Source organism: Zootoca vivipara, chromosome 3 (assembly GCF_965207765.1).
Source record: "Zootoca vivipara chromosome 3, rZooViv2.hap1.1, whole genome shotgun sequence".
Taxonomy (NCBI): domain Eukaryota; kingdom Metazoa; phylum Chordata; class Lepidosauria; order Squamata; family Lacertidae; genus Zootoca; species Zootoca vivipara.
The window spans coordinates 105,312,230-105,335,938 of NC_142586.1; the positions used below are offsets into that span (position 1 = coordinate 105,312,230).

Below are 23,709 nucleotides of genomic sequence, written 5' to 3' on the forward strand. Positions count from 1 at the left end.
CCCACGCACGGCAACCAGGGCGCCGGTTACTATGGCGATGGTAGCGGCGCGCGCGCAGAGGACGCCCAGGATCACATGTTCCGCCCCGACTTCCGTTGGCCGGCCGCCGTCCACGAGAAAACGGGGAGCGGCCGTTTATGATTCAAACCCCGCTCCTCTCACCCGACAGTGCCTACCGCGGCAGTGGCACTTTCACGTCGCCTGCCTCCCCCCTCCCGCCCCGCTCCCCTTTTTTCCTCTCTGCTTCTTTTCAAACGCTGCTCGTAGGGTACGGGATCCAAGATGGCGGACCGGCGGGTGCCAGGCCGAGGCTGCGCGGTGACGTCAGCGCGCCAGCTCCGCCCGAACCCGGAAGTGCGTCTCCCGCTGTGGGCTGAGCGGCTGCGGCGGGGCGGCTCTCCGGATAGCGGGTCTCCTAGTCCCTCAGCCGCGCCTGTGGTGAGCGGCCATGGCGGCGGCTGCCGAGCTGCAAGGGAAGTACCAGAAGCTGGCTCAGGAGTATTCTAAGGTATTGGGCTGCGCCGCCGCCCCCTCGACGCGGAGGCCGCCTCGTAGCGACGCCCCCGCCCCAGGTCGCCTTCGGCCCCCTTCATTCTGCGGGGACCCTCGCAAGAGTGCCCTTCGCTGGTTACGGGAGCCCCGCAGGGTCAGTTATCGCGGACCCTGCTCGCCTCCGCCCTTGCTCAGCCAGGACTGAGGCAGGGTCCGCCGCTTCTTCCCTCCCTGCCTCAGTCCTGTTGCAGCCCGGCAGAGACAGGCGCGGAATGACAGGTCTCTCCTCCCGTGGGAAGTGTTGGGCTACCTCGGGCAAGCAGAGATTATGACTTGTGCCTTTGTTTATTTGGGGGGTGAAAGAACACGGCTCAGTTGCAGCGCACATGCTTGGCGTGCAATAGGGCCCGGCTTCAATCCTTGGCAGTTCCAGGTGGCTGTTTTAATTAACGGGAGCTGCTGGTATTTGAGAGCTCCTGCACATTGTAGCAGGCAGTACTGGGCTAGATGGGCAAATAGTATGGCAGATTGTTGTTGTTACTATTATTATTATTATTATTATTATTATTATTATTATTATTATTATTATATTTATATACCGCTGCCCTATACCCGGAGGTCTCAGGGCAGTTCACAGAGCAAAATCAAAATATAAAACCACAAAATATATAATCAAAATAAAAGCAACAACCCAATAACCCCCCAACCCCCCCCCACACATTTTAAAAGGGTATAAGAGGTTCCTGAGTGTGTATCTGCAAATTGACATGGTGGGGGAAGTCAGGGATCAGCAATTAAAGGTTCCTGGATCAAATCCAGCCTGTTGGTATTTTCCCATCCCAATGACTAACCCAGGGCAGAAGGGAGAGTGTAGGTAGAGGGATGGCAGATGCACATCTCCCCCCCCCCTTTTAAGAGATGATGTGGCTGTCAATAGCCACTAGCCAGGAAAGCTACGTTTTGTCTTCACTGTTGGAGGTGAGTATGTTTCTTAAAAGCAGGTGCTGAAAATTGCAACTGAGCAAAGCACTGTTGCACTCAGGTCCTGCCTGTGGATTTTCCATAAGCATTCGGTTGGCCACTGTGAGAATAGGATGCTGGATTAGATGGGCTCCTAAGATCTTTGCGGTCCTTGCAGGGGGACAGCTAGATGCTGAATAAAGAGTATACTATCTGCACAGCTGCTTTCTTACATTCACTGTGATGGTGGCTGTTGTTTTCTGTTTTGTGAATATTAATGCAGGAGCTGTTCATACCAGCCCTTAGTGCTGATACTGTGCTGGGGCTGTTGCCTTTCACAAAGCAGATGCTTGTCCTTGCAAAACAACAACAAAGTGATTTCTGTATCCTTAGGCACTTTCATACGCAGGGGTGTGCTTAGTTAGCCCTTGCCTATTAAAAATATTAATAAAAAGCATTTTAAAAGGTTTGTAGCATCTTAAAAACTAACCAGTTTTTATGATGTAAAATTTCATTGTCTGAAGTGTTAAAAAGTTTCATGTGTGATACTGGCACTTCTTACAGGGTTGATGCTGAAGCTATTTGATGTAACAATCTCCCTCTTATAATATGACTGACAACTTCTAATTCTGACACCAGCATTCGTGTGTTAATTCCACACCAGCAGGTCTACACTATAGGTACACCACATGCTTTCATAGTTCAGTTTCTCAGGAGATGCAGACATGCACATATGAATACTTGTTATGAGATACTTCCTGCTACCAGTCTCTCTTGGTAGTGATAGAGATTCTCCGTCATGAGGAAGTATATATACTTCCTTAGTGCTAGTTTTGAAGTGCCATCTGTTTTTCCTGTCTTTTCAACATCTTCTGTTATTAATATTGAGACAGAGTGTCCCCTGCACACAGGGCTAACAACTTGAAGTTGATTCTTTGCACTTACGAGTAATACAGTCTCTTATTAGTATAGTGATGCCCTCATTGGTGCTGAAAGTTACCAGCTGTAGATAATGTGGATCTCTTGATTATCCCGTCCAGATACAACTTTTTCTTTTTTCTTTTTAACACTGCTGCTGAATTATTGCTATCCTTCATAATTTCTCTGTCTTTAGTGTTGGTGAGATGTTCAGTTGGTCTCTCCCCCCCCCCCAACTCCCCTAGCACATCTGATTTATTCCTTAAGGCAGAGCTTTCCAAACTTTTCATGTTGGTGACACACTTTTTAGACATGCATCGTTTCGCGATGCAGTAATTCAGTTTTGCTAGCAAACCGGAGGTTAAACTAACCCCTTCTTTCCAGCCCCGGAAGGAGCACAAGGAACGTTCACATTACACACCTACATATGTAGGTCTCAGGAACAGTTTCTTCTCTAGAGCGATTTTGGCCTTAAATGGAAAGCCTGGACTTTGAAGTCATCTTAATTTTACTTGTTATTTTGTATTATATTTACTGTTTTTAATTAGGTTTTGTAATTTTGGATTATGCGGAATGCTTTATCTGAGTGGATGTAGCAACCGAGTAATTTTGTTGTTCCTGCAAGGGGACAATGACAATAAAGATATCTTATCTTATATCTCGACACAGTTTGGAAAACTCTGCCTTAAGGCTTCTATCTAAAGCAGCTGAGAGGAAGAGATAATGGCAGTGATTCTAACAGTCCCTAATGAAAAAAAGACAGAGCTCAGGTTTGCCTGAATCAAGACCCCATATCCTGAGTACTGTACCTAATTACTAGGTACATGAGACTACTATGGCCATTCAGTGATAGGTAGACATCACTGTAAGAGATAACGTGGGTTAGAAGAGTTTGATTTCACCCCCCAAAGGCATACTCCTCCATGGTCTCCCAAGAAGGATGCCAAGAGAAGAGATGAACCTGTTTGGAGCAAAACATACGCTGGTAATCCTATAGATCAGGCTCGTCCAGTTTCCAGGAGACTGTGATCTACTCCCAGTATAAAAAAACTGGCTGTGATCTACCCATTGTCATTACCAGGAATAATTGTTGAGCTTTTTTATTTTTTTAGGGGAGGACTAACTTTTTGAGCTTTTTTGAGATCAATAAGGACCCCACAGGCGCAATCGACCAGGGACACACACATGATTGACTAGTAGATCGCGATCAACCTGTTGGACATGCCTGGTATACGTAAAGAAGCACCACTATGTGTTGTAGTGTGGAAATATGAAACCACACAGCTAATGGCTTAAAGTATATTTTGCATGCCACATCAATCGGGAAAGTAACTTACTGTTTAAATGCCCTGTTCACCAGTGCCATTAACATTTTATCAAAATAAGCACTAACATTCATTTTCCTAGTCGTGTAAATATGCACACAAAGAAACACTACCCAGTCGGCTATCAAATGCACTCCCATTCTGAAAAGCGTGAAGTGGGATTTGGACTCTTTCAGACACCGTCCCCCAAGGAGAAAATGTTTGATTTTTTTGAAGAGCAAGGACAGTCTGTTTTAATGTTGGTATGATTTTTAAAACTGTAATTTAAATGAAACATTGCAAGTGCCATGTACTGCTGCCGTTGAATGTTTCCTACATCAGCTTTGTTAACGAGTAACTCCTAAATGTCTGCTGAAGAACACTGTGTGTTGATGGGGATTCTAGGGACATTTTCTAGTTTTCAGGTCAGCGCCATGTGTGTCAATGCCCAGGCCTGCTGCATTTTGTGATAGTTACATGTGAACTTAGAACACACCCCGCACAACATTCCCCTGCACCTTCATATTGAAGAGAAAGACCAGTTGCAGCAGGCAATCTATTATTCATCTAATTGGGGATTAGGAACCATTGATAGGCAACTGAAGTGACCTATTCCAAGTCAGATGACCTGTCGGTCCAGCTCAGTTTTGTCTACCCTCACTGCTAAAGGCTCTTCATGGTTTCAGACAGAGAAACTTGCCCAGCCCCACCTGGGGATGGCAGGGATTGAACGTGGGACCTTCTGCATGGAGAGCATGTGTTCTGCTGAGGTGGAGACCTTCCCTGGAACATAGTTTGCAGATAGTTCTGTGGGATTGTCACTTCTGAGTCCAATAGACCCTCAAAGCTGCTGATTCTGCTACTTCAAAAATCACTGGGCTACTGAGACACACTGTGAACCAATGCCTTTAAATTCTCAATGGAGCCAATATCTCCAGACCTTTTGTAGCTAAAAGTACTTTAGCAACCACAATCAGATTTGCACTGGAAGTTCTCTGTTTTCAACTTGGCAATGCCCTTCGCATCTTGGGAAAAAATTAGGTGGCTAAATTGACTTGCCCAAGTCTAAAATTAATTCAGGTTCTATATTACGAGCTTATAAATGACGTTTATGCTTTTTCTGTGGTCCTCTGAGTGTGCTTCATATTTTCCTAGAGAAAGGCAAGATTTTGCAGCTGGCTAATGATCAGCTCGATGCAACCTCATTGCTTCATCATTGAGTTAATGATTTCTCATTGTCTCTCTTTTGCAGCTTCGAGCTCAGAACCATGTACTGAAAAAGGGTGTGGTGGATGAGCAAGCAAATTCAGCATCACTGAAGGTATGCTTTTTAAAATAATGAAGTGAAAATGAGCTTGATTCTGACATTTGCTGCTTGCTTACATGACACAGTTCTGTGCAGATCTGCCTTGCTTGTACATGGTTGGCACTAGCTCCATGTCAAGCATACATTCAAAGGCCAGGCTGTTTTTTGTTGACATATAAGGTGTCAAACATCTCTTGGATTTTTGAAGAACACACACCACAACATGTATTGATAGAATCTTACAGAGATCTGTTGCTGCTGCTTCTGCAGAAGACGCCTCTCTGCTGGGAAGTGAGGGTGAGGCCAATGAAAGCCAGCCTTCTGTTTTCCACCACTGCTGCTGCTGGAGAGAGAACCACTGTCAGCTGCAGAGGGAGGGGCAGAATCCCACGTCTGCTTTCCAGGACTGTTATCAACATAACTCTTAACTGACAGCACCCAAGGGAGTTGCCAAATTCTGTTCTCCAGGTTTACTTCAAGAATCATCATACAATTTCTTTTGTCTGGGTGGTACTCACTGAAGTAGTTCCATTAGTGCAAGGACTATTGGCTGTGCAACAGAAATTCCTGCCCCTCCTCTTTATCTGTGCCCTAAATCTGTTCTGGGGGTCTCCCCAACCCTGCAGAACAGATTTGGGGAGATCGTGCCAGGAGTGGAAGTTGTGCAAATGGAAGCCCTTGCACTAATGGAATTGCTTTGTTGGATATCGCTCTTTTCTACCAGATTACTGTAACTGGCTTGTGCAATGGTAATGTTGTTAGCTTCCTTGAAAGTGCCGTTGGAAAGGCTGGTATAAATCCAATAAGTATATGAATAAGGAACGAAATGCATTCAATCCTCATAGTTAGATATATTGTATTTCTTCCTTTCTCTTGCTGCTATAAGGGTGGATAAATAGTTCACCACCTGGTTTTCGTAAAGTGGTATATGTGCCTCCCTCTCTGAAGCTGTGCAAGAAAGCTTCTGGAGGGGCTTAATTTTTTTTTTTTTGACATCTGCCTAACTCTCCTGCAGTACTGCCAGCCTGGTTGAATGTGTATATATGGTACAGCCAGAATCAACATGCTTACCCAAAAGATTGCTTTTATTTTGAATAGCAGATTAACAGGGTTGGGAAAATCCCAGGAGCAAGCATAGGAATTAAGAAACATAGGAAGCTGCTTTATACTTCGCCAGGCCATTAGTCCATCTAGCTCAATATTGTCTACACTGATTGTCAGTGGCTTTCCAGAGTTTCAGATGGGAGCTTTCCCCAACTTTACATGAGGACACCAAGAATTTGAACCTTGAACCTTCTGCATGCAAGGCAGATGCCCTACCTCTGACTTGCTTAAAATAGCAATAGCAAAATACCTAAGGTTGCTTAAAATAGATGCTACTAGTTAAGAATTCAAATTCATTCATTTCTCTTTTAAACTAATCTTATGCTGGGTTTTCATTTCAGAATTTCAGTCTTTTATTCCAGTATTGCTAAGGAAAATAGCATCTGCTATGCCTCTCCCAACCCATAACACAGTGTGTAATCTCTTCCCTGTATACGGTCTACAGATTTATATGGAAGGAGTAAATAAGAATTTGCTTTTACTATTGTTAGTGCAAAAGGGTAGTTAAAGCGCAGAAAGGAATTGATTAGCACTTAAAGATCTCATAGATCCCCTTCTATCTTTTCCTAAGCAAATCCTAGTGGGTGGAGAAAGTGCACTGCGAATTGAATGCTCTGTAAAGACAGGGGATGGGAAGTGTTCTTTCTTTCTTTAAAAAATTAGGGCAGCTTCCTGCTTTGTGAAAAAGGAAGAAAGAGAAAATCTTGTTGGAATCTATTGTGACAAAACTGCTTCTCCCAAATGTAGGAACAACTGAAAATGAAGGACCAGTCGCTCAGAAAGCTGCAGCAGGAAATGGACAGCCTGAGCTTTCGAAACCAACAGCTGGCAAAGAGGGTAGAGCTGCTTCAGGATGAACTTGTCCTAAGTGAATCTAAAGGCAAGAAGAACAAGGTGGGTACCTAGCTGAATCAACCTGTGCAAGTATTTTTGTTAAGCAGCAGTCTCCCACCCTTCTGTTGGTTGAGGTATAACCCCCTGAAGTAGCAGGCTTTTCTCTTGGATCCAAAAATTAAGTTTCTTCATGAGCAGTTGTTCACGTCAGGGAGCACGGCCGGCTCTGTGACATGGCAGAATTACCCACCTCCAGCAGTTGGAGGGCTAGTTTGAAGGAGGGCAAGGCAGGGAAATGACTCATGCAGAGGTGCAGCGGGGAACCTCTTCTATGAATGTGTTCTGTTGGCTCATAGAAGTCTGTATTTATCGAGGCTTGAGTAAGCACCATGGCACATACAGTACTGTAAATTTGGGTAGGATTGCTTTGTGAATATATCAGTTTCTTTTGGTGCACTAGGCTGAAGTGGCTGGTCCAAGGTCACCTAGTAAGTGTTTCTTGAAAGCAGAGTTTCCCAGGCAAAGATCTGACAAGTAATCAGCAGCAGCTGATGCTCCTCCTCACTACTACCACCACCCTTTCTCCCTGTTTGGCATTCCCGGTTACTGCTTGGTCTTCTCTGCTCTTCCTGTTAGATACTGATAATGCAATCTTAATGCATATTTACTCTGAAGGTAGCCCCACTATGCTCTTTGGGTATTGCTCCAAGGTAATTGTGCATTGGGTTGCCGTCTAAGAGGTTTCTTTCTAGCTGTATTATCTGATCCCCCCCTTCTTTCTCTGTCACTATTTTAGTATTTGATGTGTCCTAAAATGGACTGTTTTTTTTAATTACAATTATACCATGCCCTTCCTCTGAGGAACCACAGGTACCATATTATGCTTGATTCCCAGGCACTTATCTGGGCAGTGCCCAGGACTGGACCCCCTTAGCTTGAGCAACTAAACTGCATAATGTGCCTTCTTGCCATTTGATGCAATCTCTGAAAGCAGATGTTGCCAGATTAGTTGAAGCCAGTTCATCGCTCATTTCCTGCTTCTCATTAAATCGTTATGACTAGCACATTTTATAGAACCCGTGGTGCAGGATCTTCAATAAAAGCAAGAGGAGGAAGCAAGCCAAACCTTGCCTGCATTCTCTCCATTGTACAATTGAGGAAGTGAGAAATTGCACAAAATTATGGCCTTCTGGGCAGACAGCAAAATAGATAAAGGGAAAGTTATGATGTGCGGCCATAGAGAACTGGAATGGGGAGCTCTGGGTTCATGAGTCCATGTTGCTCACTGCTTCCGTGAAACTGTGGCCCTCCAGATGTTGCTGAACGACAACTCCCAACTTTGGCCATGCTTGCTGGGGCTGCTGGGAGCTGTAGCCCCGCAACATATGGAGGGCCAGAGGCTGTCCATACCTGGCCTAACCTATTCAGGGAAGAGCTAGTGTCGTGACTGAGGAGCTGAGCTACAGATCAGGAAGTCCCAAGTTGAAAACTCAGCCTCTAGTCCATTCTATAGTAACTCTAAAGAAATCCCATGTATGAAAACTGTAAGCAGTTCCAATATTTTGCTGTACTAACTATCCACAGGAGCTATGACTATAGAGCATAGCTGCCAAGTTTTCCCTTTTCCCGCGAGGAAGCCTATTCAGCATAAGGGAAAATCCCTTAAAAAAAGGGATAACTTGGCAGCTATGCTATAGAGTAGTCTTTTAAGTACATTCAGTAAGCAGGAATGCTTTTGCTTTCTCTTAGAAGACCGGCGAACCCGCATCCCAGTTAAGCCAAGAACAGAAAAACGTATTTGATGAAGACCTTCAGAAGAAAATAGAAGAGAACGAGCGGCTGCATATTCAGGTGTGTAATTTGGTAGTACTGTACACGATATATTCTATGGCTGTTTAAATTCCATGGCAACTTGTACAGGAGGGGGTGCCATTGTGATGCCCATGTGCCCACAGAGGCCTTCTCCGGCACTCACAGGAGTCCCTCCTCTGCCCCCTCCCTAAAATTAGGCGTGAAAGAAACATATTGTAGCAAATAAAATAGGTTGCATTGTGGACTTGGTCATGGTGTTTGTGGATGTGTGTTGCCCACAACAGTTTATCCAGTTTGGAAAAGGTGTCCACCAAAAAAGGTTAGCAACCCTGGTGGGTAAGACTTTTAGAAGAAATCACCAAAGGCTGTCTTTTAGGTAAAATTGGTCAATTTGTTCAGTGACTCTCCTGTGTTTTGAAATACTTCAGTTTGTGCCCATGAACACTGGTAGTCCACAAGCAGCAGTGCTCTCTAGAAATGTATAACTTCTAAGAAACATTAAACAACAGAATGACCCATCTGTCTTGTGCCAGGTCTGCATTTTGGAACTTTGTTTCTCACAGTGTCCTGACTTGACTGTTTCAAGATGCCTGGCTTTCTTTGAATCCAAAAAAAAGCCAAATTTCTACTAAGCGAATGCAAGACACTTGGTACATCATAGAATCAGAACAAATCCAGTATCCTCTAATGTAGGGGTGATCAATCTGAGGCCCGGAGGTTACGTATGGATCTCTCCAAGCCTCTCTGTCTGGCCCCTTGGACTCCCCAGGCCACTCTCCTCCCTGACTCTGCTTTACACCCACCTCCAGCACTTTTGCATGCTCTCGAACTCTGACAGTGACTCTTGGTTGCCTGGGTGGAGAACAGAGAGAGAGGAGCGTGTGCAGAAACTAGCCTACTGTACCAAGGTGAAAATTTACATTCATTGCTCTGCCCACGTTTGCCTGAGGTCCTTCTTAGAGAATGTGACCCTCTGGCTGAAAAAGATTCTACACTTCTGATCTGGTCCTAGCCCATTGTGCTTCACCTGGGGGAGACATCTTGCCCTGGTCATCAACTCTCTCTCCCCCCTCTGGAGTCATAAAACATTTCTCTGTTGCTTTGGAGGGTAGGGAAGAGATGCAGGAAAGAACGGGGGGGGGGGGGGCTATTTTGCCATTTTATTTCACTAACAAAAATTATACACTGCTTTATTGTAAAAACAAACAAAGCAAAAACCTCTAAGCATTTTACAAGGATATGTTTTGTCCCCGTTTCTCTTTCCCTCTTGCCTTTTTCCAAGTAGTTTCTGGACTCGGAGACCAGAGGGAGCAGAGACAAAAGGTGCACATAAGGAATAGTCTCTTTGTGTCTTTTTCGAGCAAAAGCAGCTCAAGTGAGGACAGGAAAGCAGTAGCTGAATCCCTCCTTCCCAGGGAAAAGCTTGAGATGAGTGCCAGAGCCGCTTCTGTCTGCTGCCGGCTATTCCTTGTAGAGACGAAATGTTGGCTTGAGGGCAGGGAGGCTCACTGGTAAAACTAGTTGCTAACAAGTGGCATGTATAACATGTGGCTTTCACTGCGTTACTGAAGCCGTTTGCCCTAAATGCATCTGTTGGTGTCTCTGCTGTTTGGATAATGTATAGATTGATCTGTGGCTGGCTGGTCTCCTGTCTTCTGGAGAGAGGCTTGGGCTACATCATCTTTCAGTTTTTCTTCGCTGACCAGCCTTTGCTGTACATATAGCTTAATGGTAGAGCACCTGCTTTGAATGCAAAAGGTCCCAGGTTAAATCCTCGGCATCTCCAGGTAGGGCTGGGAAAAACTTGCCTGAAACCCTGGAACGCCCCTGCCAGTCATAAAACACAATTGTAAGCTGGGTGGATAAAGACTCTGTAAGGCAGCTTCCGTTCCTATGTAATCTGCAATGGTCATGACCCCTTCACCTGGCATAGGTCCCTGTCTTCCTGAGTAGACACATTTACTAGCCATGCTACCTCTTCTTCCTCATCATTGCTCTAGTGATAACCAAAATACCTCCTAATTTAATGCTCAGAAAGCTATGTACATTTAAGCTTACTCCATTCACACACCAGCTTCTTTCATTCTTTCTCATTTCCAGATTCTGGTAGAATTGTTTCTGTAGTATTTTTTCTTCTTGGTTGCTCTTTTTCCAGCTTAAAGCTAAGTTCTCCCCTGCAGAAAGGGAGCAAAGGCTTCCAAGAAGATGGTTTCTCTGTTTGTTGCAGGTGCCTATAGACTAGCACCTGTGGTCTCAGTGGAGCCAGATAAATATTCTCTTGCTGCTGTACATAAAGTTATTGTTGTGTAAATGTGTATTTGCACTTAAATGCATTAGGAACTCTTAAAGTAGAAAAAAGGGAAAAAAGGGCATGGCTACTGTTTTCCCAAACTCAGTACCTTGTTGTTTAAATTTCTTGAATGTCCACCCTGTCCTTTTTGAGGGGTATACCCCCATTTTTTCTTCATAACAACCCTGTGCTGTAAGGCTGTGAGGTAGTGACTGGCCCAGAAAGCTTCATGGTTGAGCTGAATTTGAATCTGGCTCTCCCCGTTATATGTCCAATACCACAAGGACACTCCCTTTACATTAAACATTTCTTAATTTTTTTTTTTGCTGAATATGATTTGTTTTTCCTCTTCAGCACTGGTTCTAATAATTACTGGTATTTCAAACTTCTTCATTAAAAAATAATTTTGAAAAATCTACTTTTCCTGTCTGCAGGAGAGCTTATTCAGAAGCAAAGCTTCCCCGTGTTTTCACTGTATGTGCCTGTCCAGCTTCTGAAGACAGACAAGGCTAGACTTTTGGGTAGCTGTGGAGGAAGTACTCAAACATTATACTTGTTGGGGGGTGGGGGTGGAAAACAAAACCAAGAAGGTGAGAAACCAGATATTAAAGTTGTGTGAATTTGCAGAATCTGTGTTTGAAGGATTCAGTATTGGATTCAGTGTTTGAAGGATGTCAGCATTAGATAACTTGTGATTAGGAGCTCCTGTGGTTTTTACAAAAGTGGGTATAAGCAGCAGGGGTGTGGTGAGGGATTATTAATTCATTGATCCTTATCTGTTTTCTCTCCCCCCCCCTGCCCCGCCTGGGTCACTTATCTGAGCACAAACGCCCTGCATCACATCTAGTTTGACCCTCTCTTGGTTTTATCCCCCCAATTCAAGAGCCAAAATACCAGTATACTAGAAGTGTACCACTTTGGCAAAGTAAGAGTTTTCGGCCTATGACGTTCCTGGAAACAATGTTGCCAGAAATTACTTATGAGCTGCAGCCCTAGGGGGCATGTGCTTGTTCCAGTGTAGCCTTGGATCTGAGCCGCCAGTCCTCCCCTGGGTGATGCTCTGTGACAATGTCAGACTCTCCCTTCTTGTTTCAGTTCTTTGAGGCCAATGAGAAACACAATCTTTTGGAAACTGAGCTGAGAAGCAAGCTGGAGGTCTTGGAGATGGAGGCTGCGCAGCACCAAGCCGTGGTGGATGGCCTCACTCGGAAGTACATGGATACAATAGAGAAATTGCAAAGCGATAAAGCCAAGTTAGAAGTAAGTATCAAAGCTGTATGTCTCCCTGTCCTAGATCTCAGAGCAGCAAGGCCCATCCACCTCATGTTGTTGGCCTCTTTGGGAGTGGGGAAAATGCTTCCTTTTTCAATCAATGTTTTATTTGAAGGTTGAGTGACTGTTTTAATTATATTTGTGTCCTTAAATTCTTTTACTTGGTGCTGATGTAACTTCTCATTTTTTGTTTGATTGTTCTTGTTGTCATTCAACAGTGATTTCTGTGCTCTTTGGGGCAGAACTGTAGTTCATAAATGCTTAAAGCATACTCAGAATCTCTGTGTGGAGTTGGTTGTGCAAATAGCTATTGACAGCTCTGTTCTCCCTGCTTACCTTTAGATCAAATCTCAGACGCTAGAGAGAGAGGCCAAGGACTGCAGGGTTCGAACAGAAGAATGGTAATGCTCTTGACCTCTTTAAAAAATAAAGACTTGATTAGGAATTCCATTTTATTGAGGCATGTAGTGTTGTAAAACAACTATTGCTTCGTTGTCATCTTAGCATGGGCATGAGCATAAGGAGCAACCTTATATGGAGTCAGACCAGTTCTCGGGTGTTAGTAATTAAGGTACCCTATAGGTCCAGGATGCGGAAATCTTTGCCTACCAGGGGGTCCAGTTTGGCCCATCAGGATTTTTCCCATACCTACTTGCCCATCAGCTGACATAACTGGTGAAGCTTCATGTATGCACCCATGTTTGGTTTTTCCAGCTTCAAGTAAGCACCCAATACTTCATGTTGTTGCCTTATTTTTATCATCCAGCCAGCAGCAGTTAAAGCACCTTCATGCGGACTTGAGCAGCAGATTGGGGGAGTCCTTGAACATCATCAGTGAAAAAGTTCCTTTCAATGATACCAGTAGGTACTGCATGGATTACCTTTGTTGTGTGCTAAAAAGAAACTATAGAAAACTGAAAAGCTGAGAGTTCCCCATCCTAATTCATCAAAAATAATTGAACTTAGTTTTGCCCAGTCCGCCAACCAGACTTTGGCTGGAATTATGCTTGATAAGGCACACAGGGCTGCCACTGAAAATGGCAGTGCTGTGTTAAATTCCCATCTCCGTTTCTGTAGTGTGCAGTACAACTTAACCAATCTATGGATGCAGTTACACAAATTTTATGCCTATGCCAACAAATATGGAACAGGGGTAGTGAAACGTCCGCAGTAATTGCACCAAGATAGGTACAGGTACCTGTTAAGTGATGGGCAGGGCAAGGCGACAGATAGCTGCCCTTTACGGCAGCTGCCCTGTGCTCCTAGTAACAGACTGTCTCTCTCATGCACAGTCTTCTGGGAATGCCGTAACATTCTACATACAATCACATGAGGGATGAGGCAGTGAACATTGTTATTAGGGCAGGGTGGCTGGGGATAATCAAACAATTGCTGCCCACAGAATGAGCCACCTGTTCCTGTCCCCCTCCAATGCCAAAAGAGATGCAGTTCCAGGTGGCACATCGGATAGAAGTCCTGAGCCACTTGTTTATCCTCTGCGGCTTGCTTGAATAGCCGAAACCATCAATTGCTTGGGGCTTTTTGTACCTAAGACTCAGCCACTTTCTATATACCCTCTAAAGACACAGGCCGACAACCTATGGGCCACTTGGTGAAGAGGTCTTCCCTGTATTTCCCAGCTTTGTGTTAGCCACTGCTTTGTTGTTTTCCTGTTTATGAGAGCATATAAATAAGTGGGAGAGGCTGGAGACATCCCAGAGAGAGGTAGACTCTCTGCTGGGTTGGGGGGGGAAGGGATGAATGAGAGAGAGGGATGAATGTGTATGAAAGAGAGAGGGGAGAAAAAGGGGTTTTCCTGTCAACATTGGCTTTTGCAGCCCCCAATCACTTTTCTCAAGGGAATGCAGTCTCCATTCCCATAATAGTTGCCTGCCCTTGCTCTTAGGGTCAGGAATGCTCTTGTAAACTGGCCATTGTGCTCTAAGTTCAGGTTGTTAATGGCACCTAGATAGGTATTTACGGTAGATGCTCCTCTGCAATGGAACTCTCCTGTCCCGGTAGACCAGGGGTCCCCAGACTTAAGGCCCGGGGGCCGGATACGGCCCGAAGGCCTCTTTTATCCAGCCCGCGACGACCCTACCGCCCGCTGCTGCTGCCCGCTCTTACCAGCACGGCGCAGCTGCCGACTTCTGGGTCAGAAAAAGCGCTGGAAATAGCTTGTGCGCATGTACAAGCGTCATTTCCGGTGCACTTCCGGGTCGGAGGACGCCCATGGACATGCACACAAGCTACTTCTGGCGCTTTTTCAAGCCGGAAGTGCACCAGAAATAGCGCATGCACACAGGTGTGCGCTCCCCCGTGCTCCCCCACTCTCCGGCCCATTGCGCCATTAGTGTGGCGGGCACCAGCCCAAAGCCAGGTAAGTTTGGGGAGCCCTGCGGTAGACAGTTCCCAAGCTTGGGTGTTGTTTGTTGTAGGGTTGTTGTTTATTTTTTAAGGCTAGTTTGTTGGGAATTAAGCCAGTTGTGTGTTTAGGTTTAATTGTCTTTTATTTCCCCAATTTAGTTTTGACGTGGCTGGGCCTTTTATAAGTTGTCTTGAATTTATTGTTACCACCTGAGCATCCAGAAACATAATTAGCTTACGGTGACAAGGTGTGTGGCAAATGTTGCAAGTTTGCCAAGTGGAACTACTGAAATAGATGCTTGTCTTACGGATTAATGCCTACCATTAATTTAGGTGTCTCATTTGCATTGCTTACTAAGAAATCCATGTGCCTAATATAAATGGATTAGTGCACTGTATTTGCTAAAAAACCTGAGCTGTAAATTAGGAAGTTCTCAATTCAAATTTCAGTTCTTTCTAGCCTTAAGGTGGCCTTCCATTTATTTATACGCATATTCCTGACCTACCTGGTATTTGAGACAGAAAGGTGGGATATAGTTTTAACCATATCATGCTACTATATTGTTGAAAAAGAACCTTAGAAATCCTAAGGTGATCAGGGTTGAAATGTGTTATTCCGTAATGACACGTGCACCTGCCAATATCCTATTCATTTATTTGAATTTTTAGCCTTTAGTAGCTCTAGGAGTCAGCCATTCAGCTTGAAAATGACGCTTCTCTGTTCTTGAATGGCTTAATAGTCTAAGGCAATGCAGGAGGATTGGAGAGAGAAAATAATTGCTCTAATACTTTGATTCTTTTTGTAGGGTCCAGCCAGTATAATGCTTTGAATGTGCCATTACACAGCAGAAGGCGGCAGGTGAGTAATAAACCTAAATTATTAACCTAAAAACTTTGCAACATCTTTGGCTTAAGGCTTTGGGACAGTGCAGAGCAAATAATAGAACCATAGAACTGCAAAGCTGGAATGCTGGTTCTCTCTTAGCTATGGGTGGAAAAAAGTAAGAAGCAAAGTGGGAGGAGGAACATTTTAATATCCAATGCATTTCGGACTTCTCAGGCACCTCACCAGGGACTGAAGTTTAGTCTTTTGTTATACTGTCTCCAATTTCCTCATACTGTGGAAGATCATACAAGAGATTAAATTTCTGTATTTGAAACTCCTTGATGAAGAAGCCGAGAGATCTGAAACATGTTGGATATTAAGCATTTATTTCTTTTTTTTATATAAATGATTTTTATTAGGTTTTACACAAAGAAAAATACAAAGAGGAAAATAATATGACAATCTTATTTCCTCAATATTAATACAACAATATTCCTCACTTATATGAAAAGAACAGCAAAAAATATATATGAAAGAAAAAAAATTATTATCATACTTCTCAACTTCAATTCGATTCTAAACACATCGGACTTCCTCGTACCCCCTTCTTGAGTTCTCAATAATTCATTAATTATTGCAGTTTCCAATTCTACCCACCCTTTCTTTCTCCCCAAATATAACTTCTTTTTAACCATTAACCTTTCATACTTCACAATGCCTTTGTTACCCAATGTTCTCTGCCCTTTTACCCAGAAATGCTCTATCTTAATTATAAAATCATTTTACCCCCTTTTTATTCCCTCTTACCAAACTAAATCTACCCCCTTTCCTTGGAATCAGTGTCTCCAGAGATTACAGCCAGCTCCTTAATACATTCCAAATTCAGACCATTTTTTATCCGCCCATAAACATTTGTACAATTCTCACTCACCCCACTCCTGCTCTGTCCCATTTTTTTCAAAGTCCTTTGCTTCTTGCCCACCCTTTATCGCCATTTGCCTGGGGTTTCCCATCTTGTCAGATCTTGGTTAATGCCTCCCAAGTATTCATGACTGCAAAAGGGGGTATTTAGGTAAAAGCTGTGTAAGATTGTCTGTTGGTGGCAACTTGACATAAGAGTCAAAAGAGCAGCCACCTGTTTTCAGAGGTAGAACGGGCTCTCCCATAATTCTGCTCCTTGGAGACGGCAAAAACTCATTTGTCTCAGCCCCACCCACCAAGACTGAAAAAGAACTTGGCATTAGTGTTGTAGATGAGGACAGAAGTACAGCACTGCTCCAACTCTCTAGGTTCAGATTTTAATATGGTAAAACTTGCTGCTGTCCGAGTCTTTGCATGTGGTCTTCTAAACCATTAAGACAATAGAAGGATGCCTAGTAGAATACTACTTGTGAAATATATTGGTTTTCATTCCCACCACAAAATGCATTCTGGTTTTGTTGCTGAAAAATGAATGAGAAGCACCAAGACTTTGCCCTGATACAATCAGATCACAGTGCTTTTATTCTGCTTCTTCAACAGAAGAACCTTTGCAGCAGGGAGGAGGTCTGTCATATTTTATTCTTCTGTTTGTTCAGTTAGGAGCAGGGCTGGGAAAGGCCTCTTGTAAAAGAGACTGCTCTCCATCAAAATAAAAGTGAGCTGCATCACTGCTTTTTGTACCTTGCAGTTGAAGCTGCGTGACCTTGCTGGCCAAGCGCTGGCCTTTGTTCAAGATCTGGTGACGGCCCTTCTGAATTTCCACACCTACACGGAACAGCGAGTCCAGATTTTCCCTGTTGATTCCGCCACAGATGCAATATCGCCATTAAATCAGAAGGTAAGCTGGCTTGGGGTGAGCTTTACGTAAAGAGATTAAAGTGGACATACAATAAGCACGCTATGTGCCAGCTTGCTACATTTTTCTACAGCGGATGGAATGCAGCTGTTAAAACAATCGCCTTTTTTGTTTATGCAAAATTGTACAGAATGGAGTGAAAGTTTCTCACCGCACATTTCTGCCAAGGTAACACTACGGCTGCTTTGTATGCAAAGGTTTCCAGGTTCGATCCCTGGCACCTCCAGCTGAAAGGGCACTTCTCTCTATGTCCAAGATGCTGGAAAGCCAGTTGAAGGATGATGATGATAATAATAATAATAATAATAATAATAATAATAATAATAATAATAATTCCCAGATTATTTTTTTAAAAAAATTGTTATGTGATGTTGGGCAGTAATGTTCTGAGCTTTTGCTGCTGCATTGCTTTTATATGTGTTCTATTTTATAATAATAATAATAATAATAATAATAATAATAATAATAATTTATTATTTATACCCCACCCATCTGGCCAGAACGGTTGCCCCAGCCACTCTGGGCGGCTTCCAACAAAACACCAAAATACAGAAATCCATCAAACATTAAAAACTTTCCTAAACAGGGCTGCCTTAAGATGCCTTCTAAAGGTCTGGTAATTGTTGTTCTCCTTGACCTCTGGTGGGAGGGCATTCCACAGGGTGGGTGCCACTACCGAGAAGAAATATTTTGAAAATATTTAACAGTAAGGTGTCTTAGGGAACTCTGTAGTGATGAAGCTGTGGGTTATAATTAAATAGTCACAGGATGTGGTTTTGTAAATAAAATAAAAGAAATCTTCCCTTGGTCAAAATGCCTGCACAGTTTTGCTTCAGGGTTTCTGAACGTTCCTTTTCCTCTTACTTTCTCCCCCTCCCAGGCCCCATAGCCCAAAATAATCTGTCCCCCACACCCCTGGCATACGGCAGTTCAAAAGCAGTGCTGGTAATCTGTTTTAATGCCAAATAGTTCCCTTGCTTTGCAAGCAGTGCCTGCTGGAACCACTGACAGGTGTCTCTTGGTTCAGTTTTCGCAGTACCTTCATGAAAACGCATCCTACATTCGCCCCCTGGAAGAAGGAATGCTACACTTGTTTGAGAGCATCACTGAGGACACTGTCACAGTTCTGGTAATATGGTTGTCTTTATTGTCACATTCCGTGTCCGAGACAGGTTGCTACCAAATACCTGAGACACATTTTCTTCTTTTCTCTTCAAAGGAGACAACTGTGAAATTGAAATCCTTTTCTGATTACTTAGCATCTTATGTCTGCTTTCTCAGGAAGATTCTTCCTTATCAATTGAAAAGGTACTTTCCCCCTTTTTGATTCGCACAATGGGAACTATAATTCAGTGTGCTGCTCATAAATTACGTTAAGAGTCTGAGAGTAGCATGGTAACATACCTCTGGTTCTTGAGAATAAAAAAATTCCTTCAGTAGCACCTTAAAGACCAACTAAGTTTTTATTTTGGTATGAGCTTTCGTGTGCATGCACACTTCTTCAGATACACTTGAAACAGAAGAGCCAGACCCTTATGTATATACAGAGGGTGGTGATGGGGGTTGGGAATGTAACTAGTTCTTGAGAATGTTCATAATGATGGTTGACAATGGTGGCAGTGGAGGGTGGGGAGTTTATTTTATCATAGCAACTGTCATTATCTGTCTGAGAGGGCATTGCTTCCAGTGTTAGATTTCTTAATGTCAATCAGGATCTCTTGTGCAGTGTGTTATTGAATGGTCATACATTGATTACAATGGATCTACTCTATGACTAACACTGAATATCACCCAGAGTTTTAGCAGCTTTCGTATAAATGTCATTCTTCCCCATGCATCTTGTTAGAGAGCCAACCATCTTCATATTTATTTGTGTGTATATTTTTGGGACATGGTTGGCGCTGTGGTGTAAACCACTGAGCCTTGGGCTTGCCAATCGGAAGGTTGGTGGTTCGAATCCCTGTGATGGGGTGAGCCTCCGTTGTTCGGTCCCAGCTGCTGCCAACCTAGCAGTTTGAAAGCACGTCAAACTGCAAGTAGATAAATAGGTACTGCTCCGGCGGGAAGGTAAATGGCATTTCCATGCGCTGCTCTGGTTTCATCAGAAGCGGCTTAGTCATGCTGGCCACATGACCCGGAAAAACTGTCTGCGGAAAAACATCAGCTCCCTCTGCCAGTAAAGCGAGATGAGCGCCGCAACCCCAGAGTCGTTTGCGACTGGACTTAACTGTCAGGGGTCCTTTACCTTTTTCTACCCTACTCTTTAACCCCAAAAAGTTGCAAGACTGACTTACAGAGATCAATAAGAAGACAGCCTCTATCCTCAGACTTACTATCAAAAATACCTAGCACAAGAGGAAAATATTTTGGAAGGGAGAAGGAAAAAAACCTCAAGCACAAGTGCTTACCGGTAGTTACGAAGTTCTTAAAATAATCAACTGCAGCAGAACGTTTTTCAAGCAGAGACAGAAACAGAAGTTGTTGGTCTCTCAGCTGAGCCAACAGAATGGCCTTGTTTCCTCTCTTCCTTACCTATCTATAGCCTGCTGTAATGGATGCTGCCAGGTGAAAGTGATAAAGGCGCCTGACAAAGTTAAAAGCAGGACTGTTTGCCAGTTTAATAATTTTAACTGATTCTTTGTCTGCCTTTTAAATTTTATTTATAAACATATAACTCACCTTTCCTACACAAAATGTCAAAGGCAGGGGTCCCCAAACTAAGGCGCGGGGGCCGGATGTGGCCCAATCGCCTTCTAAATCTGGCCCGCGGATGGTCCAGGAATCAGCATGTTTTTACATGAGTAAAATGTGTCCTTTTATTTAAAATGCATCTCTGGATTATTTGTGGAGCATAGGAATTCATTCATATTTCCCCCCCAAAATATAGTCCGGCCCCCCACAAGGACTGAGGGACAGTGGACCGGCCCTCTGCTGAAAAGTTTGCTGACCCCTGGTCAAAGGCAATGTACAATGCTAAGAACTCAGATACCTAAAACCAATTAAATAGTAAAGAGAAAGGAATGCAAACAGCAGCATTTCAACCAGTTGCTTAAATTTATGTATCATTGAAGCATTGATATGGGTTCCTTTTTGACATTTTGAACAAACCCTTAATAACCGCTTGTTCAGAAAAGTGCCCCGCAATGTTTATCTCATCTTTTCTGAATATCATGTATATATATTTTTTAAAAAATAACCACTACCACCATAATACTCACTTTTAAAAACATAAATTCATATGTTCCTAGTTTGGAAGAAGAGTGTGAATCTTCTCTTTGCACAGCTGCGTTAAGAGGCAGGAACATGGAGCTGCAGAGAGACATGAAGAAGCTGACTGCAGTCTTTGAGAAGTTGCACACCTACATTAATCTTCTTGCCTTACCTAGTAAGTATCAGCAGCAGACCAGGGCAGCTGAAATATTGCAGGATCTATAATTTCAAAATTCAGTGGGCTAAGTATTAAATCTGGTGGGTAGGTGTTTCTGTTTTTGCCACACCGACATCAAATTACATGCATGTCATTGCCTGCATTTATTGTATGAAAGGATCTGGGGTATCTAGGGATTTGTAGTTCATGGTGAGCAGTTAGCTTTTTGTCACTACTGTAGTATGACTCTAAATATTTAAGAATTATGCTCCAGTGATCAATCCCCCAGTCGTGTACCTTTCCTGGGCTTTTCCAGATATGACTCTAGTATATATATATATATATATATATATATATATATATATATATATATATATATATCTTTTTAATGAAACTTCCTTAAATTGTAGGTACAGTGTTTTTATCTGTGTACTTAGGTTGGAATCAACACTAAGAGTGAGACTTGTATTTTACAGAAAGCGGACGAGAAATGCTTCAAGGGATTTTATTGGAATACTCCATAATTTGATTATGGGTAGTAGTATTTATAGGATTCCCTCCCCAACCTCACCCAAATTCTCCACTTGATCAGGAATCTGAACTTCACGTGAACTTCAGTAAAATAAGGGACTCTGATATCTTCCCTTTTTTGGACTGAGGAAGCTGGATAACCGCTGATTACATATAGCTCTTTTATGGCAGCCTTTGCCAACCTAGTGCCCTGCAGTTGGTCGTTCTGGCTAGGGGTGATGAGCGCTGCAGCTCAAAACATCCGGAGGGCACCAAGTTTGTGAAGGCTGCTTTATGAACTTCATAGAATTGTAGAGTTGGAAGGGAACCCAGGGGTCATCTAGTCCAGCCGACTGCAATGCAGAAATGCCCCCATCCTTTTAATGAAACCAGGCCTCTTATAAACTGTTTTGCTAGTGGGAACTATTCTATTTGGCAAATGCCCCCTTTTCTCCTTGACACTTGTCATTACATTTGGATTTTCTGCTCTTTGTGCAACTTCCAGGCACAAATCCAGACCGTCTGCTTCGTACAAACTTCAGCTCTCTGCTCACATACATTGCTTCAACCCTTAATGGATTTCACGATGTCATGAAAGGTGAGACTGGCTGAAGGATATATAGCTTTTATTATTATTAAAAAAAAGAAGACACATTAGCGCTCTGGTCACTTAACACTTTATGGGTGGTGGGTGGATGTCATAAAGATTTAATGGCCTTTGCATGGTTGGCCTACCTAGTACAGTGGTACCTCGACTTACGAACGACTTGGCAACCGAATTTTTTGACTCACGAATGGGGCAAATGGCCGCACGCTTACGAATTTCTCGACATCCGAACGGAAACCGCGGCGGTTTTAGATAGGGTTTTTTCGGCTTCCGAATTTTTAGATGGGGTTGCTTCAACTTGCAAATTTTTTCATTTCCAATGCATTCCTATGGGAAATCGCGTTTCCAATGGCGCTTTTCGACTTACAAATTTTTCAACCTATGAAGGTGCCTTCGGAATGGATTAAATTCGTAAATCGAAGCACCACTGTATGTGCATCAGCAAAAGAGAGAAACAAATTACAGTATACTCAAATACAGTGGTGTTGTTTTTTACTGATACAAGTTTTCAACTACAGTATATACAAAAATAACAATAAATACTGGTAATGTATCTTTGTAATAACCCCGTGAAATGGGTCAGAGGTGGCCTACATTGACTTTTACCATGGAGTGTGAATTTGAACCTGAGTCTTTCTCGTTGAATACTAATGATCCCTTCACTACTCAGTACTGGCTCTCCACTGAAATCAGGGGAAAGTGTTCCAAGAAAATATCCTATAAGGTTTGAAGCACAAGGTTTATAGTGAAATTAAGTACTGCTAGCATAATGTAAAGGGTTCTGCCTAACTACACTGAAACAGAAGGTGTGAAGTCCATTTTCGTTAAGGGCAATACTCAATAATGAAAAGGTTCTAGCTACTTCCTACTATAGTCTTCTTTCCTGCTGTCTAGGTGTGCCAGGCAATCGGGATTTGCTTAAAATATAGCTAGCTCAGAGTTAGAGCGCATGCTTTGCATGCAAGAAAGTTTAATCTCTGTAGAATTGTCTCCACAGATAGTCGTATCTATCTTTTGAAAGTGCTTTTCTAGGTAGAAAAGATGACATTTAGCAAGAAATGGGATTTTCGGGCTGGATCTGAATGAGAGGTTCGGAGGGCAATGTGCACACCTGATGCAAGTTAATTTTTTCTGGTTTCAGATATTTATAAGCATTATAGTCAAAAAGCTGCTTTGGAGCAAGAGCTCCCCACAGCCACGCAGAAGCTCATCAACACCAACGACTGCCTCTTATCATCTGTGGTGGCATTAACAAACGGAGCCGGCAAGGTAACTTCTTTTCTTACCCAAAGCCGTCACAGCAGCCTAAATCAGCATTGTGAAACTAACATGAGCTTGCAGCCTCTCTATGATGTATATATATCTAAATTCATGCAAAAGTTCTCTTTTATTGTCACAAATTGGGAATCTTCATAAAGGAGAAAGTTGTTGTTCTTGTGATGCATTCCTTGAGGGCAAAGCTTAGGTGGTATAAATTTATGCAGCCAGAAAGCATTTTCATAAGGACACAATGACATAAGAGCCCCACAGGATCAGGCCAGTGTCCCATTTATTCCTCTCACAGTGGCCAACCAGATGCCTGTGGGAAGTCCCAAAGCAGGACATGAGTGCAGAAGCACTCAGTTGTGACTCCCAGCAACTGGTATTCAGAGACACACTGCATCCAATATTTCAACAAAATATTAAAATACAATAGTGCGTCAAACATTAAAAGCTTTCCTAAACAGGGCTGCCTTCAGATGTCTTCTAAAAATCTGGTAGTTGTTTTTCTCTTTGACATCTGGTGGGAGGGCGTTCCACAGGGCGGGTGCCACTAGTGAGAAGGCCCTCTGCCTGGTTCCCTGGGTAACTTGGCTTCTCACAGTGAGGGAACCGCCAGAAGGCCCTCAGTGCTGGACCTCAG

At 43.3% G+C, this 23,709-nt stretch overlaps 1 protein-coding gene across 3 annotated transcripts in view; it reads left to right on the top strand.

Annotated features, from left to right (window-relative positions):
* The first annotated feature begins 365 nt into the window (after positions 1–365).
* PPP1R21 (protein phosphatase 1 regulatory subunit 21) overlaps positions 366–23,709 on the top strand; it is a 39,342-nt gene continuing 15,998 nt past the window's right edge. For 2 of the 3 annotated variants that reach the window (XM_035111080.3, XM_088667417.1), the window contains exons 1-14: positions 366–508; positions 4,927–4,995; positions 6,832–6,978; positions 8,668–8,769; positions 12,116–12,280; positions 12,635–12,693; positions 13,059–13,153; positions 15,466–15,518; positions 17,155–17,304; positions 18,350–18,451; positions 18,542–18,630; positions 20,571–20,707; positions 21,705–21,797; positions 22,948–23,075. In XM_035111080.3, the coding sequence (XP_034966971.1) occupies positions 449–508; positions 4,927–4,995; positions 6,832–6,978; positions 8,668–8,769; positions 12,116–12,280; positions 12,635–12,693; positions 13,059–13,153; positions 15,466–15,518; positions 17,155–17,304; positions 18,350–18,451; positions 18,542–18,630; positions 20,571–20,707; positions 21,705–21,797; positions 22,948–23,075 (1,449 nt within the window). In that variant the 5' untranslated portion in view covers positions 366–448. The remainder of the gene's footprint in view (positions 509–4,926; positions 4,996–6,831; positions 6,979–8,667; positions 8,770–12,115; positions 12,281–12,634; positions 12,694–13,058; positions 13,154–15,465; positions 15,519–17,154; positions 17,305–18,349; positions 18,452–18,541; positions 18,631–20,570; positions 20,708–21,704; positions 21,798–22,947; positions 23,076–23,709) is intronic. The other variant, XM_035111081.3, reaches the window with a different exon arrangement.